Source organism: Cryptotermes secundus, unplaced genomic scaffold (genome assembly GCF_002891405.2).
Source record: "Cryptotermes secundus unplaced genomic scaffold, Csec_1.0 scaffold304, whole genome shotgun sequence".
In the NCBI taxonomy this organism is placed as follows: domain Eukaryota; kingdom Metazoa; phylum Arthropoda; class Insecta; order Blattodea; family Kalotermitidae; genus Cryptotermes; species Cryptotermes secundus.
Window position 1 is genome coordinate 1,268,216 of NW_019721521.1, and position 25,155 is coordinate 1,293,370.

At 40.4% G+C, this 25,155-nt stretch overlaps 1 protein-coding gene across 3 annotated transcripts in view; it reads right to left on the reverse strand.

Annotated features, from left to right (window-relative positions):
• Window positions 1-25,155, reverse strand: part of LOC111875437 (regulator of G-protein signaling 20) — a 300,561-nt gene that overhangs the window by 25,251 nt on the left and 250,155 nt on the right. For all 3 annotated transcript variants that reach the window (XM_033755811.1, XM_033755812.1, XM_033755813.1), the window contains one exon: window positions 7,783-7,863. In XM_033755811.1, coding sequence (XP_033611702.1) covers window positions 7,783-7,863 — 81 coding nt within the window. The remainder of the gene's footprint in view (window positions 1-7,782; window positions 7,864-25,155) is intronic.

Genomic DNA, 25,155 nt, shown 5'->3' on the forward strand with positions numbered 1-25,155 from the left:
AAAAAAAGGTAAAGTTATCCCTGTGCTTAGCTAATTAACACTGCGCCATTAGGATGTATGGGGGGAGTGACTGTATAGATCCACATTTTCTTGACCTAGGCACTAGTTGGAGGTGAGTGGTTAGCTTCACGCCGCAACCGCTTTACCCCCGGGGAAAGAACTCCCGGTACCCATATGATAGGAGGTTGGGTGGATCCCAGAGCCGGTCTGGACGACGTGGAGAAGAGAAAATTCTTACCCCTACCGGGACTCGAACTCCGACCCCTCGGCCGTCCAGCCCGTAGCCAGTCGCTATACCGATATTAAGGAAACAGTGTGAGCACGTGGACTGAATTCAACTAGCTCGCGGGCGACCACTTTGTCGCAGAAAGAGAACAATTTTATTTTATTATTTTAAAATATGGTTTAGGACGCGCGGTTTAAGGAGGACACCGTCTTCGGTTCAATGAGAGTAATCGTAGCATCCATTTTAGGACATTTTAACTATTCAGATCAGAACGACTCTCCGCTTTGTATACTCTGGAATTCTGTCCACCCATATAACTGACTATAATGTAACACTGCGTACGGCTGGGAATTTTCAAAATTATCCCCAGGAAAATTCTGTAGTAGCACGTAAGGTAAGTTGACCGAATATGGGATAGTGAACCGCCTTGAATGTTAGGTGTTGAACTCTGATGAAAACAATGTCAGCCTTCGCTTAAATACTCTCACAAATGCAGCGTGATTTTCTAGCTGCAGGGAAGTGTGTCTTGGACGTGATAAAGGTGTTGGCAATTTTGAATTACTGAAATTTTGAAGACTAAATTTCTGTATCTTTAATACAGCATAGGCGGAATTCTTATTAACGTCTCCCATGGTACAGAATAGTCACCATATGTTGTTCTTTATGTTTTGTTTTATTTGGTACCTGTGACAATTCTCCCTCGTTGGTGTCTCCACCTTATCGTGGTGAGGGGGTTTGAGTATGCCAAGGACCCTGAGAGCTATACCAGCGGTAGCGTAGCTACTGGCAGGGCCTCCCTTGTTGGACAGGTCAAAGGGTAGGCATCAGACGAAGAGAGACACCAGAAACTGATGCCGGAAGCAGCGTCATCAGTAGCGACTTGAAGCACAGAGCAAATGATGCAAATGATCGCATTAAGTGGAGGAATTGTTTTGAAAGAGACTGTGGACCTGTCGTCTTGACAGATTACTGATGATGATGATGTGACAATTGTGACATTATTTGAGGGGTCTAGTATGTCTTGCTTCATAACTTGTATTCTTCTCCAAATATAATTAGAAAGATCAAGTCAAGGAGGATGAGGTGGGCACGGCATATAGCATGAATGAAGGAGAAGAGGAATGCATATAAGATAATAGTGGGAAAGCCAGAAGGAAAGAGACCACTGGGAAGATCAAGGCATAGGTGGATGAACAATATTAAAATGGATCTTAGAGAGCTAGGATGTGTGGGAACTGCCCACATTCAAGCAAAAGTTACAGTGACACCTCAGGTACCATTGCTTAGCACCACCCGTTGCTAGGCAACGAATGGGTTCTAGCTTGCGATTGGCTACCACACGATCCACCGTGGATGCTTCCCATAGTCACATATTGTTGTAGACCTTACATAGCAACGACTGTTTACTCGCCGTTGCTAAGCAATGATACCTGAGCTGTCACTGTAACGTTTGCTTGAATGTGGGAAATTCCCACAGATGGGATGGTATGGATTGGATTTATGTGGCTCAGGATATGGACCAGTGGAGGGCTTTTGTGAACACGGTAATTAACCTTTGGGCTTCATAAAACGCTGGGAAATTCTTGAGTAGCTGCAGATTTGGCTTCTCCTCAAGAAGGGCTCAGCTCCGTAAGTAAGTAAGTCTTGCGGGTGCAGGGGTAGACACGCAAGTGGTGTAACTCCGCCCATTTGTTCTCCGTCACAAAGTAACAATGGTCACAGTTACGAGCCCCTAACAGTAACATGTATTAGCATTACAACTAATGCATCGTTTGAGAAGTTACGTCAGCGAAACCGCCAAACAGCTGTTTTGCCTAATACACCTGTCGGATGTTCGCGTGTCACACATCGAATGCCCGACATATGGACTACTTTCTTTGTTACAGAGTACTCACTAAGTTTCGAAACTGCTTCTGTTTCCGCCTTCGGGTGAGAGAAAATCTATTCTGTCTTACTTTTCAGCAGAGCTACCCTCAAATCACCGACACCAACAGTCTTCACTTTCGTAAATGAAATGAAATTTAAATGGAAGAGAAGCCAAAACCCCGGGCTTCGAACGTAACGGGGACCGAAACGAAGGTTTTAAAATCGAGTAAGCTGAACATGGGCATCAATATCATTGAATATAATAAAGACAAATGTTCTGGGGGATAAAATAAATCTGCATACAAGGAGAAGCTGGCTACGTTGAAACATCGGGGGTTTATGAGGCCATCTCTAAGGAAGGACTCTATTCCCTCACTTGAAAGGAATGCACAGAAGCTTCTTTCTAACAACGCAACCCGTTTCTCGATACGTCTAAAAAATCGTGATTTATGTAAGTTTGAAATGTGCTGAATAATTTATGGTCATCCTCTAGGTTTAAACAATGTGTCACGCAGTCGTCGAAAAGTTTTGGACGTAATTCTGACGGCATCACTCACGCACGGAGCTGAGCCCTTCTTGAGAAGCCGCCAATTATGCAGCTACTCAAGAACTTCCCAGCATATTATGGAACCAGAAGGTTCAATTATCGTGTTCACAAGAGCCCTTCACTGGTCCCTATCCTGAGCCAGATCGATCCAGTCCATACCATCCCATCCTATCTCGCCAAGCTCCGTTTGAATATTGTCCAGCCACCTACGTCTTGGTCTTCCTAGTGGCCTCTTTCCTTTTGGTTTTCCCACCAATATCCTATATACATTCCTCTTCTCCCTCATTCATGCTATATGCCGTGTCTTTCTCATCCTCCTTGACTTGATCATTCTAATTATACTTGGAGAAGAGTACACGTTATGAAGCTCCTCATTACGCAGTTCTCTCCAACCTCCTGTCACTTCATCTCTCTTCGATCCAAATATTCTCCTCAACACCCTTTTCTCAAACACCCTCAGTCTATGTTCCTCCCTCAATGTCAGAAACGAAGTTTCACACCCATACAGAACCACAGGCAAAATTGTAGTTTTTTATATTCTAACTTTTATGTTTTTCGACAGCAGACAGGAAGACAAAGGGTTCTGGACTGAATGGTAGCAAGCATTACCCGAGTTCAATCGCCTCTTAATTTTCTCCGGAATCAGGTTTCGACTTGTAATCGTCGTTCCCAATGTATCTGAACTGTGCCACATTTTCGAAACATCTGCATAGGAAAATGCACGTGTATTTGCCTGCTGAATTCTCACGACGCTGGAACAGGCCCTCTGAAACGGCAAATGGTTTCTTCCATATCTTCATCACTCATCCTTTTCTCTTTCTTTCCGTTATCTCTTTGGCAGCCTTTTCCCCTTCCGCCCCAGTTCTCGTCTGTGTTACGTTAAAAACAGTAAATTAAGTTACACCTGTATTCTTCTGATGGCATGCTTTTCCTCACTGTAGTTAGTAATTAGACTATATAGCGATAAATGGTAAGCATGTGGATGAATGATGAATGGGAAGAGGATTTGAAAGGAAATGGTCGTAGAGCAATTAACAGACTACACAGAAATTTGCCTGGAGGGAGTGAGGAATATATTGAAAAAACCTCCGTCGGGACAGCCGGTGTCGCTGCCGAGATTCGAACTAAACACCTCCAAAATACAAGTCTATACCGTTACGTCTTGACAGATCTTTAAATAGCGCGATGTCGAACATAAAGATGGCACGCGTGTAAGTATGTGAAAATCATGTGTTTCCACGGAAATAACACGTACATAATCATAAGCCGTATCCTATTATATAATCTTTAATGTAACATGAAACATTATACACTTGTGTAGAATTTATGAGGAGCTTCATAATTTGTACTCTTCTCCAAGTATAATTAGAATGAACCATTCAAGGAGGATGAGGTAGGCAGGGCATGCAGTACGAATGGGGAGACGAGGAATTCATATAGGATATTGGTGGGAAAGCAATAAGGAAAGAGACCACTGGGAAGGCCAAGGGGTAGGTGTGTGGACAATATTAAAATGGACCTTAAAGATGGGATGGTATGAATTGGGTTGATCTGGCTCAGGATAGGGACCAGTGGAGGGCTCTTGTGAACACGGTAATGAACATTCAGGTTCCATAAAATGCTGGGAAATTCTCGAGCAGCTGCAGATGTGGCGGATCCTCAAGAAGAGCTCAGCTCCATAAGCAAGTAAATAGAATTTATAACGGGTACGGTCGATATGAGACACACGGTTTGTGCCTAAGATACAGACTTCCCGTCCCTTACATCAAGGTTAGGTTTCCGCTTGAGCAGTGTGGAGTGTGTGCGAAACATGATTATTTTACTTCAGACTGTTCAAGGTCTCCTGTCATTCACTTCATCATCTCCCCGGCCGTTTACTTGCCACACTCAATAAATCGCGAAGAGACTTCAGCTCTGCTGCCAGTTCAAATAACCTTTCAATCAGACACATAAAATGTAAACAGTTTTTTACACATGTCATGAAATCTTCAGATGGTAATATTTATTTATATTGGAGTTTCCTCTCGCATAAATTACCGGCATTCCAGAAAAACACATCTCAAATATGTACGAACTGAGGGACAACGTAACGTGAAACTTAGCGTATATCAAAGACTACTACAAAACCCAGACCAAGTTCATGCGTACATTTTCAGTACAGAACACAGTTATTTAACATACTCCCATATACAAATAAAATAATTTTAATATCTTCGATATGTAGTGAGTTATGTATAATATTGTAATTTAGGATATCATTTAAGTTTAAAATCTTAGTATCCGTGTACTATCCAGAACTTTCCAACATAGTGAGGTTAGGTACTTCTGAAGAAGTTTAACAACTTTCCATTGAAATTCCAAGGGGTTTTATGATAGTATTCACATAATTTTATTAATACCTTGGATATGTAGTGAGATTTGTTTGAAAGTATAATTTAGGGTATTAAATAAAATGATGGTTCATATTATTCACATCAAAGCAGTGCTTAATTTAGCTTAGTTACGTTCGAAAATATTAAATTTCATTATATTCCTTTTATCATCCGAGCTTTCTTTGCATTCTTCAGGGCAGACTAACAGAAAATATAGTGTACTCCATACTTTTATATGCGAAGTTGCTTAAAATTACATGCATAAAACTCCTTGGAATTTAAACGGAAATTTGTTACAAACAAACTTCTTCAGAATTACCTAACCTCACTATCTTGGAAAGTTCTGGATAGACAACTATATTGATACTGAGATTTTAAACCTGTTAGAATAACAACATGCACTAAGTGGTGCTGCCTCTAAGAAAATGTTTTCGGCATATGTTGTCTTTATAAACAAACTTCGTCAACGTACGTACCGCATCTTGTCTTTCAACTGGCAACAGAGCATCAAATGGTCACTGCACAGTACACCACTTAACAACAGAGATAAGTGTACATTTGTTTCACTTACAACTTGACCAGCTATAATAGTGGATGGCTGAGTGATTTGGCCTTAGATACAAAATAAATACAGACACTTTAAAAATGTATTAATGGCTCTTGATATTAGCACCATCAACTCATTTTTTTTCTCATATAAATCGTGTAATCTTCCCTTGTGTATGTAGCCAGCCATTCGCAATAAGCAGCTTCGGTCTCTAGCTGCACTTTCCACCCATAAAAACCTCAATGATTCATTATTATGGGTTAGACCAAGATTTCACTGAATATGCACCGTATCAACAATGGATTTCAAACGACAACAAAGGTCGAGGCTGCAACGCCGACTGAAGCATAGGTAAATTATCACTACCATCTGGCGATCCTGCCCATAGATATCAATAGCAAAACAACAGAACACAGAAGTGAAAGCCTTAGACTAGTTATACTATAAATACAGGGGTTGAACAAAATAATGGAAAAAACACAGACATTGTACGCATTTCTTTATTAATATGATGTTGGATCACCTTTCGCCTTCAGTACAGCTGAAACTGTGTTGTATTCAACGCACGCAGCCACATAAGAAAGACACACCATAAAACACTGTATATACACAATTAAAACGTAAGAAGAACGACTCCCATAGCGAATGAATGGCGTTACACACGAGTTTGATATATGACATGTAAGATGACAGATCTTAACAAGTTTATTCGGCAGAATGATGCCGAAACATGTAGTGTGAAGTGACAAGTGAAATTGTATGCACTAAAAGACGGTAAATATATACACATTATGGATACAGCTGAAATTCTTCTTGGAATGGACTCGTACAAGTTTTGTACAGTCTCTAGCAGAATTTTATACCATTCCTTTTGAAGAACATCTTTGAGTTTCTTCAGAGACGTTGGACGTGGGAATCTGTTCCTCACTCTATAGTCTCCAAAAGTGATCACAGTGGTTCAGTGATCAAATATGGCGATTGTGCTGGCCTGGGAAGATAATGAAATTCACCTTCATGCTCTTCAAACAATGACTGAACAGTTCCAGCTGTGTGAATGGAGGAACTGTCGCCTTGGAAAACTGCATCGTTCTTCGGAAATAACGTCTGAACCATGGGATGCACATGATTACCCTGCCTGTCCACGTGCTCCCGTGCAGTAATTCGGCCATGAAATGTAATAATGGGGCCCACGGAATACTGTACCACGATACTGCAGCCCAAACCATTATAGAACCCCCCCCAGTGTTTCACTGCTGGAACCAGGCATTCCGAAATGTAGGCTTCCTTGGATGTTCCCCAAACATAAACTGTTCCTGATGTAGGGAACAGCGTGAAGTCGTGTATATATATATATATATACTATATCTGTGTGTGAAGTAGAAAGCGACTGCTGTTTCCATCAAGGAAAATGAAATGTGAGGAGCATAAGAAGGAAATTACCAATAGGCCTAACTACCCTAAATAAGGAACAAGTCGCCTGAAGTAAACAGTTTGTGGGGTATACAGTATTGAAATATGCGATTACAATGGCCCTAAATTAACAATAAACCAGGATATACCAGTTCATGTTTTAATAGCGTATACTGTACGGGTATGTAGGTATGTGTGGACGTTCATTAAATTTCATAACAAAACAGACTAACTTCACTGCATGAAATTAGGTACATATATTCTGGGTATACACCCCAAACAGACAAAATTTTGCAACAGAGAAAGAATATCGATTTGCGAGATAGAAAGATATGCTAATTCTAATGTAGGATTCAGACAGCCTACAAAACACCAAAATTAATATTATGTTAAATTTACTTCTGCATTTAAATAATCAATCACTAAACCCTGAAGACTTATGAAGGATTGGAGGCATAGCTCCACCACTCTTATCCTCGGCACGGATTACAGTGAATTTAAATTGTGCTGGGACATTGTTAATAAATTTATAAAGATAGAGTGACATTTTGAATATGAATTCGGAAAGGCAAGGATCGACTTTCTTCAGGTACACTGTCAGGGTTTTTAAACAATTAAATAAATTTGGTAAGTTGAAGGGACATTTTTCTTTGAATTATGAGGGATATATTAATATATCTAGAGCAGTATGTATCAAGTGTATCTATTTCGTTCCCGGGTTCGTGGGTAAGAAAATGTTAATCAGTTCATAAAAAATCAACTTTTTTGCCTAGTTCCTGTACATAACTGTGCTATAACAAGGAATATCACTTACGTGGGTTCCCCGTCGCAGGGACCATTGGGTTCCAAGAGATTGTTCTTGGGATTGTTCTCTTCTCTGTTTCCCACCGCCAAACTGCAAGCAAAGAACAATCACATTTTATCAAAACATATACTTAATTAGCCATAAGAGTTTAAAATATCCCAGACCGTTTCTATATAGTTCCCGACGTTTCAGATGTGACTGTAACACATAGAAATTGAAGGTAGATCTCTTGACAATTTGCGTTTACCTTGAAACACACGTAGAGCACATTTATACTATTAAAGAAAACGCAATTTTCAACGTAATTTCACGTCCAGGCAGTCCTACTGAATATCTGAAGGATTCATCGCTTCAGAATGGAGCAATTTTAATTATGCAACTCCGTTCTTATGGGCTCAACGTAATGGACTGTTCCTTAAAAACGAAAGTGCAAAACATCTACTTTTCAAGGCTTTGAAAATGAGTTTCTTTTTTTACGATCCAAATTAAACAAACACACTTTTGGTACTCACAGTCCAAAATCTGCAGACCGTGGTTAATATTTGGATGATTTTTTATTGCTAGTGGGGTGGGACTAAGTCCCTTGTACTGCGGCCACTTCTGGCCTAATGTACCAGCCCCAGATGATAGGTGAGGGTGATTGTGGAGCAATTGGTGGAATGAAGATTGGCAGGGGAAACCGAAGTACTCGGAGAAAACTTGCCCCAGCGCCACTTTGTCCACCACAAATCCCACTTGACCAGACCCCGGGATCGAACCCGGGCCGCCGCGGTAGGAAGCCAGCGGCTAAGCACTTGAGCTATGGCGCGGCCTATTTGGATGATAATATCTTGTACATTATACAGAAAGCAGTAGGAGTTGGCGTCTCTTTAGTGCTTATACGTCAGAATTTAAATGGAAAGTCTGAAAAACACGAGATATGAAACGCGAGTTGGTATGAATACGAAAAGCTTGAGAGCAAATTTCTTCTCCATCTTTCGTGGATCAGACCCTTTCGCATCTACCGAACTTGAATTAGTAATGAAGCTACGTAACTTCAGGCATTTGCTAGGGTTAATTGAACAGACAAGTGGTCCATGGAAAGAATACAAAACACGAGAAAACTCCGTTACACACAAATTTATTCCCAGAAGGGGGTTTGACTCTAGTGCTGCAGTCAGCTACCACTTAACATTTCTCTGTTTCTGTGTTTAACCAGCAAGTATCATTTTATTACAATGAGCCTTATTTGAAACAGGATAAGATCCTGAAGCGTGTGAAAGCTTTGGAAACCTACGAATAGTTGACAGAACCTCTAAGGTCTGGCTGTGACAGTGAAAGAATGTGTTGCTTCCATGCGTAACCTAAACCGAGCATTAAAGTCGCTCGCAAATGTTGAAATGGGGACACGCGGTAGCGTAGTTGGTTGAGGCACAGTGCTACAAGCCGGAAGGTCGTGGGTTCGAGTCCCGAGGAGGTGGATTTTCTCAATGGACCTAAGCCTTCTAGCCGCATTATGGCCCTGAAGTCGACTCAACCTCTTACAGAAATGAATATCACGAATCTTCGTGGGGATAAAGGGCTGATGGCGCGTAAGGCTGACAACCTCACCGCCATCTGCGAGCCGACTGTCTAGAAAATGTGGGAACCTCAACGTCACACAACCTTATGGGCCTCCATGGTCTCTTACATGGATAGCTTTACCTTTTAAAGGTGGTGAAGTATATTTTAATGTTCAGAACGATTAGATTACACAAATTTTAAGACTACTCATATTAATAATACTTATAAAAACGTCTGTGAAGTTCCACCACACGCATTTTCTAGGGGAAGTACTGTGATTGGATGTCGCCAAGATAGAGGGATTGTAAGTCGTGAAAGAAAAGTGTTCAGAAATCGAAGAACAGTATTCGGAAAATCCTTTTTAATATAAAATGTGATTACGCCTATACAATTTAGATACGAAGTTAATTCTTAAGTGACAGTTTTGTTAAGTTACAAGTAATATGATATATAAAGCAGAAATCATTTTCGGTTTGACATATATCATTTTACATGAAGAACTAACAATTTATACTTATTTTCACATCATTACTACTGAAAAGTTTTATTTTTGACAGACAGCAGACATGTAAATGAAGCGGCCATATAAAATCCCGCATTACAGATCATCAGAGTGTTCAGCAGCATGTGGAAGACGCTGTGTCACTCTTTCAAAGCAAGGAGAGTTCCTATGACATGAATGGGATACTTCAGGAACTAAGAAGATCCAAATTCTTTGTTTTCTTTAATTGCTAAAGGCTTCGTATAATAACGGCGGTTACAGCGAGCCATGCATGAACTTTCTCCTCCAACACTGTTCTGAAATCAAAATTTTCATACAGAAAATCTTTGTAGCGCACCACAGTGGTAGTGTTATTAGCAGTGATACTCGTACAAACATGGAGCATGCAAGGGCTTACAACACAGCTTTTTCATCGGTTTCTTTATAACCTATACCGTTTTTTTCTTCTTCTTCTTCCCCACTAGCGGTTACTCTATGATATGCGAAAATGACGCACCAAACTTTCTGTGTAGAGAGTAAAATCTTCCGTCCTGAGAGATGGAATGATTGGCATTAACATGTTGAACAAAAAGACAGCGCAAGCGACGTGCAGGACCACGCATTTCATGTAAAGAGCTGCTAGAAATAGCTCATGCTATTTTACTGTCGCAGTTCTTGTACGACACCACGTCTGTTTCAGTACTGTATCTCGTATCTGTGAATTGTGTCATGTACAAGTACAGTTGCCGGTCACGGTAGCCGAACGGTATAGGGCATGTTTGTCTTCGTTCACTCGGAAGCCGGGATCGTCGAATCCCACTCAGGGCATCGATGTTCGTTGTGTTTATTCTGTTTATGTTGTCCTGTGTTTAGGTAGAGGCCTTGCGACGAGCTGATCACCCGTGCAAGGAGTCCTACCGTCTGTAAAATGATTAAAATGAAAAAAAAAACAACCTCGACAATGCAAGGTATAAGAGGACCGGATTAAGTAAGTAACAAGCACAGTGAATGGCAAGATACAACGTGTTTCAGAAATAAGTGGGCTAACTACAAGAGTTAAATCAGAGGTTAAAACAGAACTGGAAAGCTAACGTGCAACGGGCAGCAAAGATTTCTTGACGTAAATACAAATAATTGTAATTAGTTACCCGTGCCCGCAGCCCGCGCCATAGCTCAAGCGGTTAGTCGCTGGCTTCCCGCCGCGGCTGCCCGGGTTCAATCCCGGGTCTCGTCAAGTGGGATTTGTGGTGGACAAAGTGGCGCTGGGGGCAGGTTTTCTCCGAGTACTTCGGTTTCCCTTGCCAATCTTCATTCCACCAATTGCTCCACAATCACCCTCACCTATCATCTGGGGCTGGTGACCGCAGTACAAGGGACTTAGTCACACCCCACTAGCAATAAAAAATAATACCCGTGCACGCAGTGAAACAAATCGTACTACAGGGCTGTAGTGATGCTTTCAATCAGGGCTGGTGAGTCGGCAGATATGAAGCGGGCGGCTGCTACAGGCTGTGCGAATTTTTAGGAGCGGCATATTTTACAACTTCCTATTTTGGTTTGCTGTTAAATAAAAAATTCTGCTGCTCTCCTGGTCAGCGTGACCACTGACTGGCAGTAATCACGACATGTTACGCCACAACGTATATAAAACTGTTTTAAATAGTTATGGCACTAATGACTGTTTCTGTCGCAGGATCTGGGAATTCCGTGTTATTAATTGCAACGACATTTGGAAAGATATGTAGGATTTATCGTCGCAGGGGGCGGTAATTTAGCTTGCATCGCTTCTGCTTTTAACGTGAGGAAAATAAAAATGTTTGTACTACAGTATTCAAAGCGCAATGGGAACAAGATCACTAGTATTTCTTGATTATGTGAGAAAATCCATTGTGTGTAAAGCTAAATATTGTATTCGTATTCCTCCGCGGCCTGTAGTCCGCAAACGAACTATAGCGACCGAGCGACCGCCGCTTGTCGGCGAGTTTAGTGCCAACTTTTGCGGATAGAGGGTGTCGAGTGGTCAGCGCAACGGATTCCCGTTATGATTCCTATATTTATATAAAACAGATATGTAAGAAAAGTAAAACAAGTGAGTGTACTGATTATTAAGAGTATACTTTTATATTTAAGTTAAGATCCATAATAAAAATCTCGGGGTTACCGCTAACATAGAATAAGATATTTATAAGAATGTGCTACAGAAAACCGGATGGGCATTGTCTATGCCTTTTTTGTATTTAGAATATATTTTCTACAATAAAAAACGATTCCCATTATTCGCATTATCGATGGCTAATTCAAGTATACATTTAGGGCATATTTGACTATTTTTAAGTGTACCCATGTAAATAAATTTTACTGCCAAATGAGGAATTACGGAATTTAATTTACTATATTACACAACACATGGAAACTCTCCAGTCCGCATTTCCACTCAGTCTGTATGGACGCATGTTGATATGGACTTTCCGACACCAAGAACATCGAACATGTGCATTTATTATGAAGCACTTCACATATGCCACACAAGGTCGAGTTCCAGAGCTAGTTCTTAAGTACAGTTATTTTTATAAATGTTGAGAGAGTTTCTTAAAATATCTCATGATGGCTTTCTTTCCTCTGTTTCCAACTCATCATCCGCACATTATCTGTAACCTTTTTTTATTCACATACAGACTAAAGTGAACCTGTCGCATTTGGAAGTTTCATGATTCAAGTCACGACACTAATTATACTGCGTCGAGGTCTTCGTGTCCTGCAGTACAAGTAAATCCCACGCTTCTTATGAAGGAAGACTAAGACCATTCAATCTTTTTTTTCCTTAGCACTACAGCCCCAGTGGGCCTAGGCCTACCTCCATGAACTTCTCCGTTCACTTCGGTTTTTCTAGATCTTACACATTCGGTAGGACTCCTTGGGCGGGTGATCAGCTCGTCGCAAGGCCTCTACCTGTACATAAACACAGAAAAACGCACACACACAAACTAAATATCCATTCCCTGGGTGGGATTCGAACCCACGATCCCGGTTTCCAAGCGAGCGAAGACAGTACATACCTTAGACCGCTCGGCTACCGTGACCGGCAAGACCATTCAATGGAACATCGAAATTATTTACTCCGTAACGGATGAAAGTGGTTTTCTTTACTGATGCGACTGATCACTTTCGGCCCTTCGTCACAAAATTATCGCCTCAACTGCCTTTCTCCTTCTCTGCCTGTCATATGGGATGAAGCAGACCAAGTGATTGCAGAGAAATAATTTGATTCTTATGAAAAGGCTCACAAATGGTAACGTAATAATAATAATAAACGTCTATGTGTGTATGTATGTGTATTGTCCTTTTTCGCCACATAATGGAATAACCATTCGAAATATACTTATTTTATTTTCTCACCTGTTAACGCTAACTTTAATTTTTCTTGGAATTATTATTAATTTATTGCCATTGTATAGACTGTCTTATTTTGTATTTTGATTTGTTTAGTTATTTTGTGTATTTCTCTATGTACTCGTGCCAACTTTGTAATTGGTCTCTGTGCTGTTAAGTTTGCACGCAAATAAACACGAATTGAATTGAATTATTATTCTTTACAGTCCAAGTGTTAATTACAAAGTGAACACGAGTAAAGAATAAAAACAAAACACATAAACAAGACAGAAAAACAACTAAATTTATATAATTTGAACAATACGTAATTCAATTCAATTCTTCTTTATTTATTGCACGTACGTGCAAACTTAACAGCCCAGAGGCCAGGAGTTAAGTTAGCACGAGTAAGTAGGACACAAAAAATAACTAAGAAAACAACATATAAAATAAGGCAGTCTATAAGTAATAAATTAATGATAATTCCATGAAAAATTAAAGTTATTATTAACTAGTGAAGAAAGTAAAATAAGGACATTTCCAGTGGTTATGCCATTATGCAGCGAGAAGGCCTATACATGTACACACACACAGGAGTTAATAACAACAATAAGACAATTACATCTTATTTATTTTGTGCTAACTCAACATACAAATATTATAAAAAAAATTGAGGTGAACGTTCCTCGCTCCGAATACGTCAAGCTCCCTGAAAACGTCAGCAGCTGATACACGTCTAGCAGAGGAACAATTCTTACATGAGGTGCAGACAATGAGCAATGCAAAGTCTCTGAAAAACCGAGCAGGAACTCGAAGACCAACGATTTCCAAAACAAAAGGACAGAATTCAGAAGAATGGTAAACTTTAATAAGAAAGGGTTCAATGAGGCGATGCCTCCTCATATGTAGAATGTGCAATTTTAACTATTCCAAACCAAGAGAATAGCAGTGTTGGACTTCAGGAAGGAAACGATTATAACAGAGAACCGCAAACATCTTCTGGATGCGTTCCAATCTCTTTGCATCAGTTGACATAATTGAATTATAGACAACGGACGCGTATTCAAGCTAAGATCTAACTAATGTAATATATTGTAACGTGCTATCTTACGCTCATCGCTGCGCAACGGCCATAATAGGACGTTAACAGCCTACAATGAGTCTTCACGGTTACGATGAATACACGGAGAGTTCCCACAGCGACAACGCAATAACAGTGGGCCGTTGCCTGGGGCAAACAAACGCGTTTCCTAGGAGATGAAAGGTAACGAATTATTCGAAGCGTTGAATGACAACAAAAGGTTCATTGCATAGCAACCGCCGAGGTTATAAAAGACCAGCTTCGACAAGAGACAGTTAGTGGGTGCACCCCGCGTGGAGGCGGGGTCGAATACCTCCACCGTGACCCTGCGAGTCGTAGGAGGCGACGAAAAAGGAAGTCTCAATTCCGAGACAGTAAAATATGATCGCCAGTCCCAAGGGACTCGGACCCGAGAAAAACCGCGCATATACAGCAGCATATACAAAGGACAGACCCGTCCTCTCGTCAGAGAGGGCGCCCCACAGAAATAAGACCGTAACTGTCGAACAGTAATAAATATCTTGTCATGAGCCCTAGGAGGGTGCTCGACACCAAGACTTACTGACTAACAGGCCGTCGGCCGCTATGTGACTTTGACTTTGAAGGGAAGTCTCAAATCTGAGACAGTAAAATATGTTCTCGAGTCTCAAGGGACTCAGACCCGAGAAAGACTATGCTGGCAAGACCTAGTAGCATGTAAAAAAGACAGACCCGTCCTCTCGTCACAGAGGGTGCCCCACAAAAAACAAAACCGTAACGTTCAACAGTAATAAATATCTGGTCATGAGCCCCAGACGGGGCTCGACACCAAGATTTACTGACTGACTGACCGACCGACCGACCGACCGACCGACCGTCAGTCGCAATATGACTTGGACTTGGACTTGGAGACAGTTAGTTGAAATAGAGCAGCCGCCGGAGTAACAGTGAAGAACAGAAGACTTCACCGAGATCAGTGGTACAAGAACTAACTATAACAGTGAAGGAGTGGATAATAATTATACTCGTATGTAAACACATGTTCAATAAAGATTCGCTAAATCCGAGACCCACGTGAAATTATTTGTCGCGTGACATACCCAACACGTGACAGCACATTTAAGAGATGAGAAGGTGAAGGTAACGCTACGAAGCAGACCCAACAGATTAATAGAATGAGAAAAATCTGGTTTACGTGGTTATGAAAATGAAGTTTAGTATCAACAAATATTCCAGATATTTAACAAAGTAGATCCGGGTTATAGAGGATTGGCAAAGTTTATAATCATAGATCAGTACGTTAGTTTTACTGATGCTGAGTTTCATACAGTTAGCAATGCACCAAACTTGTGTACAGTTAATGTAAGTCTGTAGCAGATTGCAGTCTTGAGGAGATTCTATGGCTCGGTATATTTCCATACCGTCAGCAAATCGTAGATATTCAGAGTGAGCGAGTGAACCACATAAGTCGTTAATAAACACATTGAAGAGCAGAGGTCCCAGGACAGATCCCTGAGGAACACCGAAGAGAACTTGAAACGTGAGGAAAGAACACCAGAAACACGGACCTGAGATTTCCGATTGGATAGGTAACTATGAAATCAGTTTACATATCTACCAGAAAGCCCAAAAGCATTATATGAATTTTAATGGATAATAATAATTAATTTCAATTCAATTCTTGTTTATTTGCATGTTAATTCAACAGCCCAAGGGCTAATTATAAAGCACGAGTGGATCCAATGATTGAGGTTAGCTCTTTCTAAGGGATCCAACAGAGTTGGTGTCTCCTCCACTCACCTGAGGACTTCAAACATAATTACACAACACAAAACTCTTACAAAATTAAGTGCTTCACAGTTAGTGTTTGTAACTGGTGTGTGTATCCATTTCATGATCGTCGTTTAGTGACCGGATACCATAGCAGAACTAAGAGTGTGAAGTTATAAAACGACAATTTATTGTGATAAAGTCACGTCTACCCGGAGACACTACCTAATAAATAACAAATCGGAGAGGAAGATGTTTTGAATATTATTGTGTAAGGAGTGTAATGAAACCTGAAAAATCAGAAGGGATTGACAAGTGTAATGTGCTGGACACAGAGAACAGAGTGTAAACTAAGTGAACACAAGATTTAGCACGTTCTTGATTATGTAACTGGCGTGGCGTGGCGTGACGTGACGTAAGAGTCAAACAACTGCTGATGGAAGTCAGTAAAATATTTCTGATTTGCAACAGACATAGCCTTTGAGTCTAACATGTACAAGAAGCCGATTATGGCACAAAGCCACAATGGATTATTAAATGTATGGAGCCTATAACATGATGCGTGATTAATGACGATAATGTGATTAATTTGAGAGGAGATTATATAGGGGGAAACTGCGTAATGACGTAATATCAACATTCTTTATCAAAAATTATTAGAATTATAGAAGAAAAGAAGGTGAGATGGATGGGTCTGTAGTACGCATTGAGGTGGGAAATGCGTACAAGCTTCTGGTAATCAAACCTGAAGGAAAGAGACCACTTTGAAGAACAGGAAGAGACACGATGATAATAATAAAGTGGATCTTTAAAAATATGGTCTGAGAGTATGGTTGCGTCTAATATGGCACATTACAGAGTTCAGTGGTGGGTTTAAATTAACATGGTAGTGAACCATTAGTTTCTATGAAAGTTGATGATTTCCTTTGACTAGCTAAGCAACTACCAGTTATTAGACTCTATACAATAAAATAATTAGCGTAATGTACGTCTATCATGTAAGACCCTTCTAATTCTCGATGTCTTACAAAGACGTATCAGATATTGTTATATATTTTTTAGAATATATTTCGTCGAACAAATTAATAAATACTCATATGGTAGCGTTATAATCTAGCAAAATAGAGAACCAGATTTTGTTGCAGTTGAAGTCCAATGAATAGAACGACTTTCTTCTTATAGAAGGTGTCATTAACTTGAATATTTTGAGTATAACACAATGTACTTTTGAACAGACCAGCTTTCACATTACGAAACAACATATAAAGTCTGTCACATGTTCAGGATTCCTGAACTGTCTGCGCATCAGACTATGAGGCACGACTGACGGTCTGTGAAATTTCATAAATAAAACGTCTAATTTCTACTGCGAATGTTTGGAAATAAGATTAAGAGCGGCATAAAAGCCAAACATACGAATAGTACGCTGCAAAGCAAGAAAGAACGTGACCAGTTAGGTTGATCAATCATCCGGCACGTGACATCAACATGTGTCAACATTCTGGGAACAAATGACAACCGGTTACAAGAAACTTAGTTGTACTTGTCACCATGAAAACTGTGCGATGTAAAAAAAAAAAAAAGACTCTCAAAATTAGTTCGGTGTTTAACCGACTTCACCTTGCCTGGATTCAATTTCGCTGTTTATTTTGACATTCATTTCGTGTCAAACTCCTCCTGCTAGACTTATGGACACAAAGATGAATGTTGTAAATCACTATCAATAACAAACAGTGTAGGAAACTATGCCTACCAACTTCATAGTCATGTCTTTCTAGGGTTACAGATAACCATGCAGATGATTCAGAAATACCCTGCTTTCATGGGAGTCATGAATATCATCAAAGAAACTATCCACTGAAACAAACTAAACCATAAAAAACCAGCTTTACGTACTGTAACCAATTTTCCTAAAATTCATTTTAATATCCTCAGATACATTGAACGGTTTCCAAAATAATCTCTCTCAGAATTTCCAAAGAAAATTACATACATGTTTTCCTTTTCCCCGCTAAGTGCTTAATTTTCTGCCACGCTCATATTTATTGCAATAATAATCATGATAGTAAGTAATTAGTAAAGGTTTCACTACTATACGCTCCGTATATACGCTATACGAATAATATATTCTGAATACAGTGCATAGGTATTTGAAGAAAGAAGAAGAAAAGTCTGGTTTCCTCCAAAGGTGACGTTGCATTGATCCAACGTTTATCTTGCAACACGTCATCAATAAGCGCAAATAGTTGAACGTAAACATATACTTAGCGTGTACAGATTACAAACAAGCATAAGATTAACTCCCAACGTTCACTTTTATGAAATGCTGGCACTTTATTGTGCACATCTTAAACTAATAAAAACAATCATTTTGTAAAAATATTATGTCACTGGACATTATCCATCGTCTTGTCTTAATCTAAAAAAAAAGTCTTGTCTATTTTTCAAAACACAGCGTTTCGGAGACTGGATTCTGTCTCCGTCTTCAGGTAAACCCTACTCAATTGGCCCCAATCGATAGAGAGAGTCCGGAGTTAGGGACTGGCTCTTATCGATTGGACCCAAATGAGTAGGTTTTACCTGAAGACGGAGACAAAATCCAGTCTCTGAAACGCTGTGTTTTGAAAAATAAACAGGAAAGTTTTTTAGATAAAGACAAGACGATGGATAATATCCAAGAACATAATATTTTTACCAATGTACCATCGTCACAGACTTTTAGATCTTAATCAGTGTGTTACTTAAGGATTCCAACGCCTCAAACAAAACTGAAACTATGACAGATATGACAGCCTCCTTTAAAAATGATTTATTAATAAATTTATAGAATATTGGTAAACAATGCGCACAAAACGAACAAAAATTGTCAGACGTGCACTCTCAATTCTAACGAGGAGGTGCAAAAATATCTTTGCAATCAGCTCACTGTATGTGACGGGATTTTCTGTACCCAAAATGAAATCAACGGAAATGAAAGGCAATACATTTATACGTGCTAATTGCGATTAACAACAAAATAATTTAATAAACAGCATACGTAAAAGCAACATTACGGTTTAATATAACATATGAACTTCTAAACGTCCGCCTGGCTTGAGATTTAAGAAAATACATGACAAATTTCCTGTATGTTCAAAAACAAGCAAATCTGTCCCCATGTTATCGTTTAAAAGCAAAAAAAAACAAAAAACTAAAGGTATCCCTGCAACAGGCCGTGGAGGCTCATAGGGTTGTGAGATGTGAGGTTCCCATATTTTCTAGACAATCGGCTCATAGATGGCGGTAAAGTTGTCAGCCTTACGGGCCAGCCACCCTTTACCCCAAAGAATATTTCTGGTTCTCATTTCTGTTAGAGACTGAGTCGACCCCAGGGCCATACTGCGGCTGGAAGGATTAGGTGAATTAAAAAAATCCAGTTATCTCATCGGGACTTGAACTTGTGGCTTGTAGCATAGTGCCTTAACCAACTCTCGTTTGAGTAATTTAATTAATTACACTTCGTCAACTGCGCCGAATGAGAAGAGGCAATCTGATGCTGAATTCGGGAGAATGTAGAACGTTATGAGTTGTTTTAAAGCTCTACCTCGGCATTTGCCAAATGAAATTAGAAAAACCACGAAAAATGTATATAACATTGTAACATGCCAGTGACTAGACACGAGATTGATAACTGGATTTACTGAACGTTTATAACTTGTAACCACAAATAGTTATAACGCTATTGCTAATCTGCACGCTTAACAAATCATTATGGCACATGACAGATCTTCTCAGTTTGCCATGTCTTGACTAGTCGTTGCTTGACAGCAGATCCCAACAGTGTCCTCTTCTGCTCACGTCGTTGCCGGCATTCTACCATTGCACAACTCCCTGTTTCAACTGAACTGGATATCACTGATTACAATTAGCCATCTCTGGCTACTAATATTTCGGCCTTCAACCCTAATATCAAAATATGCGTAGTTCGTATCCTGGACAAAATTCTAAATCAAAGACAGCAGGATAGGTAGTAGGAGTGCTAACAGCACACTGTAACGATCAGTAAATTTTCTAGGGAAGTTCCGAAGTACTTAAATTGTGCTCACTCAATATTTCTCATCTTTGACATTAGTTTGATGCTTTTGTACTCTTCTCGGATATTTCACATGTTCAAGTCATGTTAGAGTTATCCTCTGTATTTAAATAAAGGGCTACATCCAGAAACAGAAGTCTTTATCATGATATTTTCAAAATTAATGCAGCTTAATGATTAACCCGGTTTCATTAATCTGAAAGTTCACATTAAGCGACGATTATATGCGAACTGTTTTCATGCTATGTGTAATTTGTATGACAATGAAATACGTGGCAGGGCGTAGTTACTGAACAGTGACTCATAAGCTGGATCAGCATTGAAACCAATTCACCGTTAAATTCCAGAAGGGAATTTCAAACAGACTGCAAGGGAACTGCCACCGCACAATCATGGGATCAAGGTGGTGTGTTTGTGTGTCCCGTTCGTAGGCTACGTACGCAAGGATTATAGTTCCTCTACTCACGCCTGCAACATTACGATTAGGCTAAAAGCTTTACATATCTGTAGAAGAGGGTGCCGTAATAGCACGGCTGAACAAGATGGGAAGAAATTATATTAACTCAATTGTCTCTAATTCCACGTGTCTCATGGCTTAACAACAATGAATCAATTTCAAATGTTATTTACAGTCATGAATGAGTGTTTGAATGAACTGGTAAAGCGAGGCAACGAAGCAGAAAACCGAGTAAGTGACTCACATCACAATACAGTCTGCAGCAAGTGGCTTACTGGGAGACCGAAGTTCGAACCCATATCTATTTAACAGAACAGTTTTACATCGCGCACTTTCATGGGAGGTTCGAGTAAACGATGCCTTCAACTGACGTAACAACTGATTATGAATACTCAAAGAGGTTCTTAATATACATTTTGGTAAGGCATGTATTTCAACGGTAACAGTTAATTACGAATAATTCTATTCTGAAATTCATCTAAATTTCACGCTTATAGTTAGAGCTACATTTCAGGCGGTTAGTTGCAGGCTTTCCACCGCGGAGGCCCGGGTTCGAGACCAGGTCAGGTCATGTGGGATTTGTGGTGGGCGAAGTGGCATTGGAGCAGGGTCTTTCCGAGTACTTCAGTTTCCCCTGCCATTGCTCATTCCACCAACTACTCCACATTCGTCATCTGTTGTCCGGGGCTGGTATAGTTAGTGGCCAGTTAGTGGCCGACGTACCAAGTGGACTCAGTCTCACCCTACACCAAGGAACGATAACAATATCTTTTCGAAGTCGACGAGTAGGCCAAGTAAGCAACGACAAAATGCCATTTAACGAATACTGTCATTAACACTCTGTTCCCGAATGCAGCATTATGAAGAGTATCAAGGTAGATAAATGATTTTTACAATTAAGTTTATTTCAGTCCAATGTGACATATAATGCCTTCACCACTTCAGCACTTAGTTACCTAACACGTTTCGATTCTTAAAGAATCATCATCGCAGGTAGACTTACGTCAGGTGACGTAATGTTGAAGTAGTTCCATATAACTCACATCACTTCTGCTATTACGTAAATTGGTGGTCTCACATGAGATGTAACCATCACTGTCCTACTGATAATTGGAAAAAGCGTAAAACATTTTTAACTTCTTCTCGCTCCCACTTTGGAGCACAGCGCTAAGTTCTCAGTTTCATGATCATTTTTATAGACGGTAGGACCCCTTGGACGGGTGATCAGCTCGTCACAAGCCTCTAACTAAACACAGGACAACACAAAGACAGAATAAACGCATGCACACATCAAACATACATGCCTTGTGTGGGATTCGAACCCACGATCCCGGCTTCAGAGCGAACGAAGACAGTTCAATTCTTAGACCGCTCGGTTACCGTGACCGGCGTAAAATAAATAGTGGGAATATTATCATACTGCCCAATCCATATTAATGGACCTGTAATAGAGCACTGTACGTATATATACGTGGTAGGGTCGTTAAGTTCGTGGAATGTCGTTTTCTCGCATCATATTACAAGGTATTCACATACACTTACGCAGATCTACATCGGCCCTCAGAATAGTTCCCGTTGGCCGCTATGCAAGTCTGCCAACGTTGACATAGCCGTTGAAAATACTGCTGAAACATATTGGCAGGAAATTCTATTACGCTTTGCGGCCATGCCACGAACTTATTGACTTGGTAGTAGCTACTGAAACAGTCATTACGCCGAAGTACTTAGATAGACGATCATTTAGTCACGTCATTATCCTGTAGGAAAGGACAAAAATCCACAGTCGAAGCCAATATCAACTGACTAAGCTACGGGTTGGAGGGCCGAAGAATCGGGGTTCGATTTCCGACAAAGGTAAGAGAGTGTTCCCTTGTTCACAGCCTGCAGACCAGCTCTGATGCTCACACATCCTACGTAATTAATACCGGGACCTTCTCCGGCAGTAATGTGGCCGGAGCGTCACCTGCACCTAGTGCAGAGTTTATGAATGAGCGGGGATGTATCTTCACTTCCCCATACACTCTTTATGGCGTGGTGCTTAAATAATTAATCACAAGGATAACTTTACCTTTGCCTTCTTTTAGTACCTATTGTTACTTACCGGATAGCTATGTTCGTTCTATTTAAATTCGCTTAGATTGGGAGGCGGAGTCCAACTGAGTTCAGTCGGCACGGCGGCCACTGACTGGCCTATTGTAGCCTGGCCCGGGTGATTATGATGATGGAGAATTTGGTGGAATGAAGATTGGCAGGGGAACTGAGGTACTGAAAACCCTCCCCAGCGCCACTCTGTCCACCATAAATCCCACTTGACCAGACCCGGGATCGAACCTGAGCGGTCTCGGTGGAAAGCCAAGGACTAACCGCTTGAGCTATGACGCGGCCCTTCGTTCCACTTACTAATATTTCTAAAATCACAGATATATATCTAAATCAATAACGCTTAAATTCTTCGTCTTGAAATGTTTTGACTTAACCTTCTAAGTTTATAATTCTTGCTTTACTTTAGATTAATGAAACTTCTCGTTTGCTTCTGCAATCACGGAATATCATAAAACAGTCATACCCCATAAAATAAGAAGTTCTTCGTGGAACATTTCTTCCTGCACTTACACGTATTTTCAAAGTATCGATTTGTTAAGAATAAGTCTGGCATTCGGAATGAAATCAATGACACAGTCTTGAAATGTACATGCACCTAGCTGTTACATAAACTTTCATGCAGTAGGAGACCTATGCACATTGGTCTACCCAGCGTCTCAGTACAATGATAAGAACTACTTTCCATCAAGGAGACCCCTTTCTCGAACTATAGCTGGAGGGCTAACTATCCTGACTAGTCGATTTCACAGTTCCTCCACATGTATGTTTGGATAAAAGGTAAAGCTATTCCTGTGCTTAATTAATTCAGATCCATGCCATGAACACGTGGGGGGGAATGGAGGCTAGGAGCATGAGTAGTTAACTCATTCCCTTACCGCTGTAGTCCCGGAGGAACAGTCCTCTATATCCACTGGATACGGGGTCCTCGTCCGGTTGTTAGGCGATCGTGATCGCTATCATAGTATAAAATCGAAACGTGTCGGCCATTTGCTTGTCGCTTGGCAGTCGTTTAGGGCACAAAGCGATCACTGTGCCAAGGAGGCACATATTAATTACTACTGACACAAAAATAATAATCTTATTCAAGTATAGTTAATATTAAGAACATAGACGGTGGACGGTCCCCTTTGCTAATCCGGCCTGTACCATATACTGCATAGACTCATGTAAGTTGGCATTCCATTCTTTCAAAGCAATTGCGTTAATGCGGCCATGTATAACTGGCTACGTGAAATAACAGGTCTGACCAGCGAATAATTTCACGACAGTACAGGAGAGAGAACGCGTGTCTACCGTAGTTATGATATAATTGAAAGAGAAAAATACGGAGCCAAAGACAAGCAGCATAAACGGAATTGGCTTTTTCTACATATTGGGGGCACGCGGTAGCGGAGTTGGTTGAGGCACTATGCTACAAGCTAGAAGGTCGCGCACTATGACCCTGGGGGTCGACTCAGCCTCTAACAGAAATGAGTACCAGAAATCTTCCTAGGGGTAAAGGGGGGCCGGCGCGTAAGGCTGAAAACCTCACCGCCATTTACAAGCCGACAGTATAGAAAATGTGGGAGCCTGTCGTCTGATAACCCGATGAGCATCCACGGTCTCCTATAGGGATAGCTTTATGTTTTTATGTATATTTAATATTCGTAGCTTGCTTGCTTCAGATTTTCTTGCATAACAACCTTCAGAGTTTTACAAATTTTATTGCAGAGACAGTTCTGTGACCCGTCAAGAATATCCACACTTTGCATGTATGGAAGCATTAAACATGAATATTTACAGTCTTATGTAATGCCTCTATGTTCTTTATTCTATATGACTCTTTTATAGCCGTCATTCATTATAATCCACATTTAGAAGTAAATGAAATAAATACATGTTTCGTGGAACCATTTGGTGCAGTCGATAATTTTCTGTATTTTGAGGATTGTTTTCAGAAAAATTCTTCTTAATTCTGGAAATTAAAGCTTTATACATTTTATATAAATTTTCTTCTTTAAAAAACTCACTTAAGGTTATATCCCGTACCATGTTTTCCTGTTTCTAACAGCTGTATATTAAAATCTAATAGCTTGCCTTTTTCGGATTCTCAACTCCATTTCACGCTTTCTTACTATAATACTCTTTTCCATGTCAGTGGTTTCAGTGGCAACTTCCTTTAAAATGTGTTTTTGATTTATTATTTTGTATATACTATTCATGGGCCGCCTCTGTGGTCTAGTGGTCAGAGTTCCTGGCTACAGTTCCTGAGGTCCGGGTTCGATTCCCGGCGCTACAAGGTTTTCTGAGAAGTAGTGGGTCTGGAACGGGGTCCACTCAGCCTCATGAGGATAACTGAGAAGCTATTTCAAGCTCCGGTCTACAAAATCGAGATTAACGGCCGTGGGAATCCGTTGCGTTGTCCACGTGACACCCCCTATCAGCAAAAGTTGGCACTAACTTCGCCGACAGGCGGCGGTCGCTCGGTCGGTATAGTTCGCTTGCGGAATACACGCTTTGGTAATGGCTTTGAGAAGTTTACTGTGTTT